Source organism: Montipora capricornis, chromosome 11 (genome assembly GCF_036669925.1).
Source record: "Montipora capricornis isolate CH-2021 chromosome 11, ASM3666992v2, whole genome shotgun sequence".
NCBI classification, from domain to species: Eukaryota; Metazoa; Cnidaria; class Anthozoa; order Scleractinia; family Acroporidae; genus Montipora; species Montipora capricornis.
The window spans coordinates 14,017,209-14,029,431 of record NC_090893.1 but is presented as its reverse complement, the minus strand read 5'-3'; the positions used below and the strand labels follow the sequence as shown (position 1 = coordinate 14,029,431).

Genomic DNA, 12,223 nt, shown 5'->3' with positions numbered 1-12,223 from the left:
TCAGTGATTGGTTTATTTTTCAAAATGAGCGTTCCTGATTGGCTCTTGCATTGCGTGACAAATTGACGCGAGCATGACGCAAGCAGCGTTGTCTAGACTCTTATCGACAACGGCAAATTAGCCAATCAGATTGCGAGATTACAAGCAATTGTGGTCTCTGAAAGACGGGAAAAGTGGTCATACTTTGATCCCTAATCGAGCAGTGAAGGGGAATGGGTCGAGATGATAGGCACTTTAAAGTGTCATGGACGATAGGGTTCGTTTATTCTTACTTTTCTCTTTAGTCACGTGATATAAAGCAAATAAAGAGCTAGGGAGCTAGGGTATCTTTTAAACTATACGGTATAGTGTTTTGACTCACGTGATCAGCAACCTTGTTTTTCCACCGAAACAAAAGAAAACGTTTGCATGATAATAGAGCTCAATTCCCAGAGGATTAGTTGGGGACACCAACATGGCCGCCGTGACGTCACGTGAAAACACTCTATATATATCACATGCTTCTAGCATCATAAAACATACACTTTGTATTTCTCCTTCGTATTTGGACATAGTTCTGTCCCTTCGATGGGCACAACCTGCTATGCATTTCAGGTTTCAAATACCTTTACTTTGCAAAGATGTTTTTTTATATCATTTAAGTGTTAAATAAGGCCTCTTGCTAACTTCGTCAGGGACCGCGGAGAGGCTGGGAGGGGAAGGGGGGGGGGGGTCTGTACCCCCACCTACTTTTTGTACTTCTCCTGAACAACCCCCCTCCCCTCACACTTCCATGATCCATACCAAAACCCAGCCCCACCCCCCCCTCCTCTTTCAACCGTACTCCGCTGCCCCTGTTAGTCGTGACTCCGAATGGCTGGTGGCCTTGGTGACTTTTTGCGGTGCATTTAGGGAACTATTTAATAAACTGAATGGGCATTTCCGAGTTCATGTCTACCTCCTCTTCAAAGTGAGTCCAAGTGCGAAGTTTTTCTTATTAAAATTTTCATTCATATTTAAAGCAGAACTAATTACCATCACAGAAATTTCGCACTTAAACTCGGAGGAGGCAGACATGAACTCGGAAATACTACAATACTTTATCACATAACAGCACTGTCATTGTACCATGTGAATCATCAATTATTGCTTAACAAGATGCATTTTTGTGACGTTACGAGTTACCATGGTAATAGGAAAACCTTGCAAAAACACCCTATATTTTAGCTTTAGTTGCTCATATCTGAAAAACGAACTTGGTGACCCCAAGTTTTTATTGCACAAAAGTGATCATCAGGCCAAGATAAAACTCTCTGCAAAGTTTAAAAGAATTCTGTGGAGTAGATTCTGAGCTATCTTAAATTTTCAATTATTTAAGGTGGCTCTGGATCCGCTCCACAGAATTTTCTTAAAGTTTGCAGAAAGCTTCATTCTGGCATGTCGATTACATTTCAGAAATAAAAAATGGGGGCCACCGAGTTCGTTTTTGAGATATGAGCAGCTAAGGCCAAAATATGGGGTGTTTTTGCAAGGCTTTCCTGTTGCCATGGTAACGGTTTACGTCACAAAAATGACCAAATCATTTTCAGCAATAATTGGTGTTTGACACGGTACCATAACATTGCTGTTAATTGATAAAATGTTGTAGTGTAAATCCTTCTATATGAGAACGTTTCTTTCAAGTGTGGAAACCGATTTGAGCCACCTTAAGGGTGCGTTCGATTGACTGCATTCCGGAATAGGAATACATGGAATACAAGTTGGAAATCCTTCGTTTTTGCGGAGATTCACATTAAAATTGTCAAACATTTTCTAAAATGCTATTTTAAACATAATTTTATCATCCTTGCAGCTTCAAAACGCGCCAAACATACCGTTTTAATCATCACTCCACGTATTCTTATTCCGGAATAGGGTCAATCGAACGCGCCCTAAGTGTCAAGTCTTCTATCGCTGAGGAACTTATTGGGGACACTGTACAGAGAATTCAAATTAATTTAACTCAAATCCAATCAAGAGAGGGGAGAGAAGGGAAAACAGGAGTACCCGGAGAAAAACCAAACTCGTTCCCAGGCTCTCTCTTTTCCATCAAGGGAGGAAAAGAGAGAGCCTGGGGATGAGGTGGGAGAAAAACCTCTCGGTGCAGAGTAGAGAACCAACAAACTCTCTCACCACTACGCCATCCCCTCTCCTCTACTTTCGAGGATAAAACGGCAAAATATGTTAGCTAGGGGTGAAGGGACTAATCTTTGCAATAAAAAAACCTGATGTTGGATGAGCTATAAATAATTGCAAGGTTTTATTTAATATGAACGACTTAAAAATTATTTATTGGAGTGTATATACATATAAGATTCCTCTATTATCTTATATCAAATCTTCTAAAGCTATAATCGAAATTCTTATCCTAACCGTAGTTCGTTGTACTTGTTGTTGATACAGTATCACATCAACTGCAAGGTTGTGTTTAATATGAACGGTTTAAAACTATTTATTTGAGAGTATATGAGATTCCTCTATTACATTATCAAATCTTGTAGAGCTATAATCAAAATTCTTATCCTTAACGTTATTCGCAGTACTTGTTGTTGATACAGTATCGCACAGTTGACTTGTGACTCAAAATGTGCCAGAGCTAAATAAACTGGACTGGAAGATGTGGCCTTGCAGTTTTTCATTGTGTTTCTTTTATGGCCATTCTTTGTTTTTTTAAGGGCAAAATTTCCAGCCACTGGGAAGATCTCCCTTTGCAAAAGTTCTTTTTTCCTGTTCAAACTTGCTATCCACAGGGACAAAAAGAACCGATTGATGACTTTTTAGCTGTCGCCAATAATGAGAACCGATGACGTCAACGGCAAACTTTGCATGCTGCTCGTAGCTCTATTGCTGCAAGCAAGAATAGCTGCAATTCCTCAAAATTTTGTTTACTCACAGGATGAATAAAACCGTGACTGCAATATTGCTTTATGTGAAGTTAACTGCTTCCGTGTGAAAAAAAAAATTAAATAATAATTATAATAATAATAATAATTTAAACTGAAAGCGATTCAAATCTGAACCCTGGAAGTCCTTTGATCCAAAATGAGACAATCATTTGTGTCATGTGATTTAGACACTGTTTTCTACGTGATATACGGTTTAATCCCTTAGCCTGATTTCAACAGCGACGCAAGCGCAAAGCGTAAGCATAACAGCGCTTATTTCACCGTGAAAACGGAGTTGACGCAAATATAAGCACAAACACAAAGTTAGTATGCGTGGGATTTGTCACATATGGATTAGGGGCCGACCCTAAATACGGCATTGTGGGAGAAATATGTCGGGCTCTCCCACAATGCCGTATTTTGTACAGCGGCTTTTCTTTTCAATTGGTATATCTTTAAATATTATTCATTTAGTGTGTATCTGTATATGCTATGTATTTTCGCTGTAATTGTAGTGTCTCAAAGATATTAGCTCTTGTAGTTAGCCTAAAATTCGAGATGAAATAAAGTTTATCCATGCATGCATGCATGCATGCATGAATGTATGTTTGTTACCTTTAGTAGGGCGCGTGCGCAACGCTTGGTAATCTGCGACCTTTAGTGCTTACCACATGACAGATAAAATGAGTTTTGCCTTATATATTTAAGGCATCAGATACTTACGTTACATTGACAAGGGCGGTTTGCAGCTGTGAGTAGGCGTGGGATTTGTCACATATGGTTTAGGGGCCGACATATCTCTCCCTCAATGCCGTACCGGGAGGCAAGGTCGGCAGTAGAAAGCAACGAAGGGCCCACTGCGTCCAAAAGCCATCGCACGGGCCGAAATCCCGGGATGAGTCGTTTGGTACGACGCTCCAGCACCGGTGTCTGGAGGTACTGCGTTTTTCTCTCTTGTTCAAACATTTCGCATGATGTTCCCTTGTCATGGAATGGCAGAACTACCCAGAATTCTTTTGGGCAAGAAGGAGACAACTTAAGAACCTCGAGACTGGCCCTCATCAAATGGCCGAAGCGTGGCCAGGGTAAAAAGTGAAAAGACGATTTCCAGCCAGATACTAAGCAGTAACCCTGGTGTGTGCAGTTAACGAAGACTTTTGATTTCTGAACAAATATTTGTCATGGAAAATTCTCTACAAAGTTGTGCTTTTTTCGCTGTGATCCTCGTGTCAAATTAAAGAAACGGTATAATGTAAATAAGAGAATAACCAGATTTATATTTGCAGATTACCTGTTCTCTTACTACTGAAGTCAAACTCTACAGCTCTATGCAATAAGCACATTTAAAATTGCCTATATTACTTTATTTTCTTTTTTTCTTACGTATCAGCTAAGTTGCGGAATACGCTACCTGATTTTATCGGTATTACTGAGTTTACTGGTTCAAATGAGAATCCAGGGCCGCATTTGGTACAGCCGCCTTTCTTTTTAATTGGTATATCTTTAAATATTAATTATGCATGTAGTAGGTATCTGTATATGCTATGTATTTTAGCTGTAAATGTAATGTCTCGAAGATCGTAGCTCTTGTAGTCAGCCAAGATTTCGAGATGAAATAAAGTTTATGCATGCATGCTTGTATGTATGTTACCTTTAGTAGGGCGCATGCGCACAGCTTTGCAATCTGCGACCTTCAGTTCTTACCACATGACAGAGAAAATGACTTTTTCCTTGTATATTTAAGCCATCGAATTCTCACGTTACATTGACAAGGGCGGTTTGGAGCTGTGAGTAGGCGTGGGATTTGTCACATATGGTTTAGGGGCCGACATATCTCTGTCCCTTGTCAGAACCTTCGTTTAAAACAGTTGCTTGACGCTGCCACAGTTTACTCTTATGACCCTTATAGTTATGGTTTTAGAGTTTTGTATACTTAGTTATTTTTTACCATCCACGGTGATGGGTCGTCCCTTTTGTGGATTGCGAATTTAGGTATAAAACCATTGCCTATGCCTCTACCTGTTCCGTAAAAAGCCTGGAAACTAGCAATACGTGAGTTCTATTTTGGTGTCAGCGGTATAAAACCATAGATCAGACGACAGACAACTTCAGAGAACATATGATCGCCGTTCGTGAAGTTATCTTCTGTATTTCACAACTGTAACTAAAAATGCCAGTGGGAAATTGCAACGCTTTATACCAGAAGTGGCCAGAAAATGTTGGAATTCTTGCAATGGAAGTATACGTTCCGTACACTTACGTCAACCAAGAGAAGCTAGAGGAATTTGACGGTGTTAGCAAAGGAAAATACACGATAGGATTAGGCCAAAAAAACATGGGCTTCTGTGGAGATCGAGAGGATATTAATTCTTTGTCGCTTACAGTTGTTCACAAGCTCATGGAGAGAAACTCGATAAATCCTAACGATATTGGAAGGCTTGAAGTCGGAACAGAGACCTTGATCGATAAATCAAAGTCCGTCAAAAGCGTGCTTATGCAACTGTTTAAAGATAGTGGAAATAACAGTATCGAAGGAATCGATACTACCAATGCTTGCTACGGAGGAACACAAGCTCTTTTCAACTCCATATCATGGATCGAGAGCAGCGCTTGGGATGGTAAGTTGCATATATTTTCAGAAGAAAGGGCGAATTCGTTAGGTATTGTCGTTGGGGCGCCTCGGCGAGTCGCCAGTCGTCTGGAGTGCTTACATGTATAAGTGGCTTAGTGATCCGTCAAAAAATTGAACAATACTTTCTCATTGCCTTGCTAGTTGTCTTAAATGCTGGTTCAGAGCAATCAAGCGACTGGCAAGCCGTTGTCAACCGCGCATCGGTGGCTCAGTTGGTTGAGCACCGGGCTGTCACGCGGGAGGTCGTGAGTTCAACTCCGGCCGGACCAACACTCTGGGTCTTAAAATATCTGAGGAGAAAGTGCTGCCTTTGTAAATACAACTGCATATGGTTAGACTTTCAAGTCTTCTCCCGTCTCACAGCCCTTGTTCATTAACTCTGTGGGACGTTAAAGATCCCACACACTATTCGAAAAGAGTAGGGGACAGTATTTCCGGTGTTGTGGTCTGACCTTTCCAGCATGTGGCCGGCTTGGCAGGGTTAGCTTGAAGGGCGTCTGTGTGACTGAGACCACAATTGTGTATAACAGCCAGAAGTCAGGCTACTTAGCCAAGTGCTGGAGCCTCACTCAAGCTCAAGCTCAAACCCCTTCGTTTTTTTAGTTACCCAAATAAGTGGTGAGCCATAATGATCCACCAAGCCACTCTATAGGTGGTTTGCAACCATCTCTAAAGACACACATAACAATGCTGCAATGAAATATTGCTGGTGGACAAACAAGAAGAGCTAATTAGAGATCTTTTGTTTTCGTCCACCAACATAGCAGCAATGATGTAACATGAAAACCACCTGTAGCAAAATTATATCGTTGACGTCACCTATTGTCATTAATGTGCCAACCAGAGCCTGGCTGTTGAAACAAAGTGCCTTTTGTTCCTGTGGTTGGCACATTTGAATAACAAAAGCAATGTTAGCAAACAGATATCATCTGTTTATTGTACTGACATCGTTCTTTAAGAACTCAGATGACTGAAGAGCCACTGATCCACTTCCAATTACTAATCTAGAAAACTGCTCTGTAATTGGTCCAAAGGTAATCAATATATATGATACACTGCAGCCTACAATTTTACTATAGTAAAAAAAGTTCTACTCGCAGTGAACCTCAGTTTACCATAGAATACTTCAAATGGAGAAAGTATAGAATACCCGGCTACTATTGCATCCTTTGAAGAACGAGGCATATAACAACACACGCTGTTCATATGCAAATAAGTGGACGGGTTGCAGAATCTAGCCTAAACTTTTTTCTTCGTGTTGTGGCAGGTTTTCATAACAAATAACCAATGAACGTCCGCCATGGTAAAGTGAAAAAAGACTTTACTTTGAAAAGATTATAGAAACTCTTTTCTTGTGGTAAAAAATGTCAGAGTATGATGTAAGTCATTGTTAGATCAACTGTGGGAGTTGGGTTGCTCAATTTACAGTCCAAGAAAAAACTTGAACCACAAGCAGTCTGCTTACAGTATGATTGTGAATGAGCCTATCCCAGGGGTGGAGTTGGGAATTCATTTAATTTTCACCCATAAAATAAGGGTCCATTAGTAGTAGCTTGAGGCTGATAAATTTCTGGGATATGCGTGTACCACCAGGTCCAGAACACCACACGACAACCTCTCTATTTTGGCAACACTCCAGGGAATCTTAGATTTCTTATAGAGTCAACAAGCAGTGTTTTTTATGGGGATTTCATATTATTGTTGTTACTCAACAAGAGAAAGTCTAACCATGTATCATTACAAAGGTAGCATTTCCTGCTCAATTTAGTCCAGCTCATCTTTGAATTCAGGATCTTTCTCACCAAAGTTGAGTCATTAAATTCATACTGGACATTTTTTCCATCTACAGGTCGCTTGGCAATTGTAGTGGCAGCTGATATTGCAGTTTATGCAGCCGGGAGTGCACGCAGTACAGGTGGGGCAGGAGCCATCGCAATGCTAGTAGGGCCAAATGCACCTCTTGTCATGGAGCGAGGTAAGATTCACATCATTGTATGTACCATGTTAATATCTCAAAAATGTCCTCCGATCATCCTGGTATCTACATGTATGAGTGCTTCACCGCCAAATGATGTTACATTTCTTGCTACAGAATCGTGTCTCCACCATTAGTGCAGTATATAATATTGTGACATGTAATGTCTGATTGACTTGGAGAGATGATGCTTCATTTACATGTCGCAGCCACTTTCAGACTTGTTTTAGTCAGCTGAGTTGCCTCTTTTGTTGGAAAAAAAAATGTTGCTCTGGCTTTTTTTCCCCTGTTGCCATCACAAACATCACTCCTTTTCTGATAGTACTAGTTCATGTTATCTTTCAGTGTTTTCAAAAGTAATAATAATTATATACATGTATATATATATATATATATAATTTATAGCTTGTAAATGATCTTGCAGGGTGGCAAAACCCCCGAAAAAATCCTACCGGTGGCCAAAGCTCAAAATGTCAGCAGGTTGTATTTCTTTAAGTTAGCCAATTTCCACTACCAGCTACATGCCTAATAATAAATTTTCAAGATTAATGTATCAATATTATATTTATTATATCACCAGCTCAGAGATACGTTAATAGTGGCCTTGGGCAGCATTTTCAAGATTCCCAACCATGCAACACTGGATTTTCTTTGAGACTCATTTATTGATTATTTCATTGTGACCTTTTTGTACTTGTAGGAATGCGATCGATCTATATGGAGCATGCCTATGATTTCTACAAACCAAATATGTCATCTGAATACCCTGTTGTGGATGGAAAGCTCTCTCTTCGCTGTTACTTCCACGCTTTGGATCAATGTTACACATGTTACATAGAAAAGGGAAAGACACTCTATGAAAATCAACGATTCAGCTTGGATGACATAGATTATGCTATATTCCACACTCCTTTCAGCAAGATTGTGCAGAAATCCCTAGCTCGTTTGGTTTTTCATGATTTTATACGCAGTACTGAGAGTGGCAGTTCAGTAGAGGAAAAATATCACGTTCTTGCAGATTATAGGTCAGTTGATGATTTTAGCTTCAAGGGAGGGGAATAAATAAATAAATATAATATGTATAATAAAGTGGCTGCCTAAGAAGAATTTTTGGGAGCTCTTTTCCCAAAATCAAAAGTTAGGAGCCCACATTAATGAATTAATTAATTAATGCAATAAGTCATGTACCTTTTTTACATTTGTACATGCCATCGCTTCCTAATAGAAACCCTAGGCACAACCAATGCTCTTGCTCATTCTGTATCCTTCGCCAAATTGTTTTTCTGGGTCTACTACAATGTTGTTACCTGAATCTCGCTGCTGGTTTTTTAGTTTTTGGGGAATGCTTGATAGTCAATTTGATAATTTTCTTTTTGTGAGAAGAAGGGCTTGTTAACTTACATTGTAAACTGTCAAGCATTCCCCCAAACCTTGTAATTTTACAGCAAACAACCCATAATGTTTACATTTCGTATTTGGAAATCACATCTTGTACACAGTCTACAACTGCCAGGAAAACGAACAGGATATTGATCCACAACGATCATATTAAACACTGCAGGAAAGCCGTTGTACCTGTATATTCGTCAGCATTCACCGAACCTTCCCATCAATCAGTGCAATTCAACGGTATCGCACCCAACCTTTCCATCGTGCCTTGCTGGCCACTGTATTTTCTATGGCATGGTATAAAATAGTTATGCAAAACTTAAGGCGTCTAAAGGCTAGTGTGTAGACCAAGAAAATACAAGCGACTCTTGGGATATTCCATGGTATACCACTCGAAAGCATTGAATAACTAACTTATATATTCCATTTTATTCATTGATTAATAATCAACTAATTTCTTTTAATGATATTTCTTCTTAAAGAAATGTCAAACTGGAAGAACTATTTCAAGATGAAGCCAAGGCCAAGGAAATAGAGAAAGCTTCCATGAAATGTAGCCAGGAGATATTTGATGAAAAGACATCACAGTCACTGCACATTGCTCGTGAAGTTGGAAACATGTACACGCCCTCGCTCTATGGATGTCTGGCCTCGCTTTTATGCAGGTACAGTTACATGACTGTATATATGGAACCTCATTTATGTTTGTTGAGTACTGCATGTCAAGATTACTTTGAGTTCTAAGGGGAAAACCTTCCTCTGTCCATAAGTTCCGTTTGAATTTCTTAAAATTAATTGGCGCCACACATGAGACCAGGAATGCTACTATAAATAAGTGAAGGGGTAGTTTCTAAAGAAACTGTGGTGCTGCGTCGGTGGGGAAGTAGTATACAAAAAATTGGTTTTATCAACTCCGTTGATAAAACCAATTTTTTGTACTATAAATAAGCACCGACGTTGAATAAGCGTTTCCAGTGAAGCGGTTAGCTCGAAGGCCGGTTTCGATTTACTTAAGCCTCACTTAAAAATGAGTCCAAGATTTGTAACGCAATGCAATACAGAAGGCGGCGTGGCCCAGTGCTTGGGATGATGAATTTACCTGCGCATGCTCTGGGCTTACAGTAAATTCCGCTGAGAGAATCAACTGGTGTTTTCTTCGGCGGTCCTAAATTCAAGAATAGGGCCCGCTAATTTAGCCAATCACAGCGCGCGTACTATCTGAGAGAAACAGGTTATTGTTCTTGCCATTCAACATGGCAGCCGTGACGTCAGATGCAGACCATCATTGGGTCCCATTCTCTCACCACTCTGATATTTTTCTTTCTTTTCACCTTTAAATTTATTTCTAAGTAAAGAAGCTTACTTCACGGAATTCACTGCGAAAGGATTTTTTTTGGCGGATGTTGTCAAATGTTATCCAAGGGCTTCGTCCAATACCGATCCAGGAAAGATAGAGCAAGAGATAATTATGAGGGGAGAGAACACATCCACCATACATGGGTCTGCTGCAATGATAATTAAATTGATGCGCAGCTACTTGTAATGAAGACACCTGGCTCCAGTTATTCAAACGATGGACAAAGCTATTCGTCGGATAAATCACTATCCAGTGGATACGTCATAGCGCAACCAATTGCGCTATCCAATGGATAGTGACTTATCCGGTGGATAGCGTTATCCACCTTTTGAACAACTGGGCCCTGATTGGTTGTTTTGTCGTAATTGAAAATTGATTGCGCGACCATGGGCACAAGACCAAAATAACTTTCACAACATGGCGCGAAGCTTTAACTGAAAATCATGGGGCATGGGAATGTATTCTGTCCCCTCATTCTCTCTTGGTTAGAGATAGAAAAGAGCTCTTTTTAACTCTTAACAGAAAATTTCGTTATAAGGTGTGACCAGTGAGTTTTCTTTTTTTTTTTTGATAAGTGAACTAAAGCGTGCTTTTTCTTTCTCCTGTTGCTTTTCAGTGAGCCAATTCAAGAGCTTGCAGGCAAACGTATTGTGCTCTTTTCGTACGGCTCGGGACTTGCCTCCTCCATGTTTTCATTTCGAATAACTCGTGATATCACTTCCGGGTCCGCTCTTGTCAAACTAACAACGTCGCTGAAGGATATCCCAGCACGCTTAGCAGCCCGAAAAGAAGTTGAACCCGAAGAATTCGTAAAAACTCTCATTGCGCGCGAACATAATCACAACAATAAAAATTATTCACCAACGTGCTCCGAGGAAAACTTGTTTCCTGGGACATATTATTTAGTAAATGTGGATGAGAAATTTCGGCGGAATTACGAGAGGAAACCGGAACAGGCATCCCAAGATGGTTGCATGGTTGTTTGATTTAGAAGTTTCACAGGCCTACCAGTAGTATTATCTGGGCCAACCAAAATGTTTGCGTCACAGGCATACCAATTTTTTTCCATTTAAGGATTGTTACATCAAACAGATTGACAGCAAAAGCATGTTATGCATTGCCATCAAGAAACAGGTTAATCTCGTTGTTACTTCATCAAGACAACAACAACAAGTGGTATGACATTGTTGCCTCAGCAACTGTCTTACAGATAATCCAAAGATGTTTCTGAAATTATAAGTTCCTTCTTTTAGACTTACATCCTCTGAGATGACCAATTGGGCTGCGACGTTTTTCGTCAATGCAACAGATTTAATATTTATATTGTTTTTGCTTTATTTGTTATGGTCATAACGGCAGGCTTTAAAAATTACTATAAGTTCCTTCATAATGATAAAATCATAACCAATTTTTAGTACATTTTGCGTCGTTGACTTTAGATCTCCAGCTGCTCACCAATGATATTTTTGCTAAGTTGAACTTTGCGCTGTGACGAAAAGGATCCGCCTTTGATAACTCTAACACTGGACAAACGTCGCTTGGGAAAATACGACACATGTCCAGAAAGTACCAATGAATGCGTCTTTTTGTTCAATAGGTCAACGGACCTGACTCCGCCTACTCCACTAAATCGGTTTCTAAATTCCTTAATTCCAGCGAATGCGTTTCACATCCTCGAATCATGAAGACGAGTTGAAGCAACGATGATGGCTTCCGCTCCGAAAATTCCTCAAAACAGGATTTTATTCTAAATGAAAGGAATGTATATTTTGAAGTGCAGGTAATAGACGAAATGAGGAAGTGATCTAAGTGTCTTAAAAAAACACCTGATAATTTTAGTGGGCTCCAAAATGGGTTGGAACCTGACCTCTGTGATGCCGGTGCAATGCTCTGAGCACTCGCCTCCCACCAATGTGGCCCGGGTTCGATTCCCAGATCCGGCGTCATATGTTGGTTGAGTTTGTTGA

At 40.0% G+C, this 12,223-nt stretch overlaps 1 protein-coding gene across 1 annotated transcript; it reads left to right on the top strand.

The window, feature by feature from the left end:
* The first annotated feature begins 4,989 nt into the window (after nucleotides 1-4,989).
* Nucleotides 4,990-11,675, top strand: LOC138025019 (hydroxymethylglutaryl-CoA synthase 1-like). Its single transcript, XM_068872249.1, has 5 exons — nucleotides 4,990-5,521; nucleotides 7,385-7,510; nucleotides 8,211-8,535; nucleotides 9,382-9,564; nucleotides 10,873-11,675. The coding sequence occupies exons 1-5, from the start codon at nucleotides 5,074-5,076 to the stop codon at nucleotides 11,240-11,242; spliced, it is 1,452 nt and encodes a 483-aa protein (XP_068728350.1). The 5' UTR covers nucleotides 4,990-5,073; the 3' UTR covers nucleotides 11,243-11,675.
* Nucleotides 11,676-12,223: the final 548 nt, after the last annotated feature.

Excerpts from the sequence above, each read along its gene's own strand:
- LOC138025019 (XM_068872249.1), top strand. The coding sequence starts at position 5,074 with ATGCCAGTGGGAAATTGCAACGCTTTATACCAGAAGTGGCCAGAAAAT. Across the intron at positions 8,536-9,381 it reads CACGTTCTTGCAGATTATAG|AAATGTCAAACTGGAAGAAC; the intron begins GTCAGTTGATGA and ends TTCTTCTTAAAG. Across the intron at positions 9,565-10,872 it reads CTGGCCTCGCTTTTATGCAG|TGAGCCAATTCAAGAGCTTG; the intron begins GTACAGTTACAT and ends GTTGCTTTTCAG.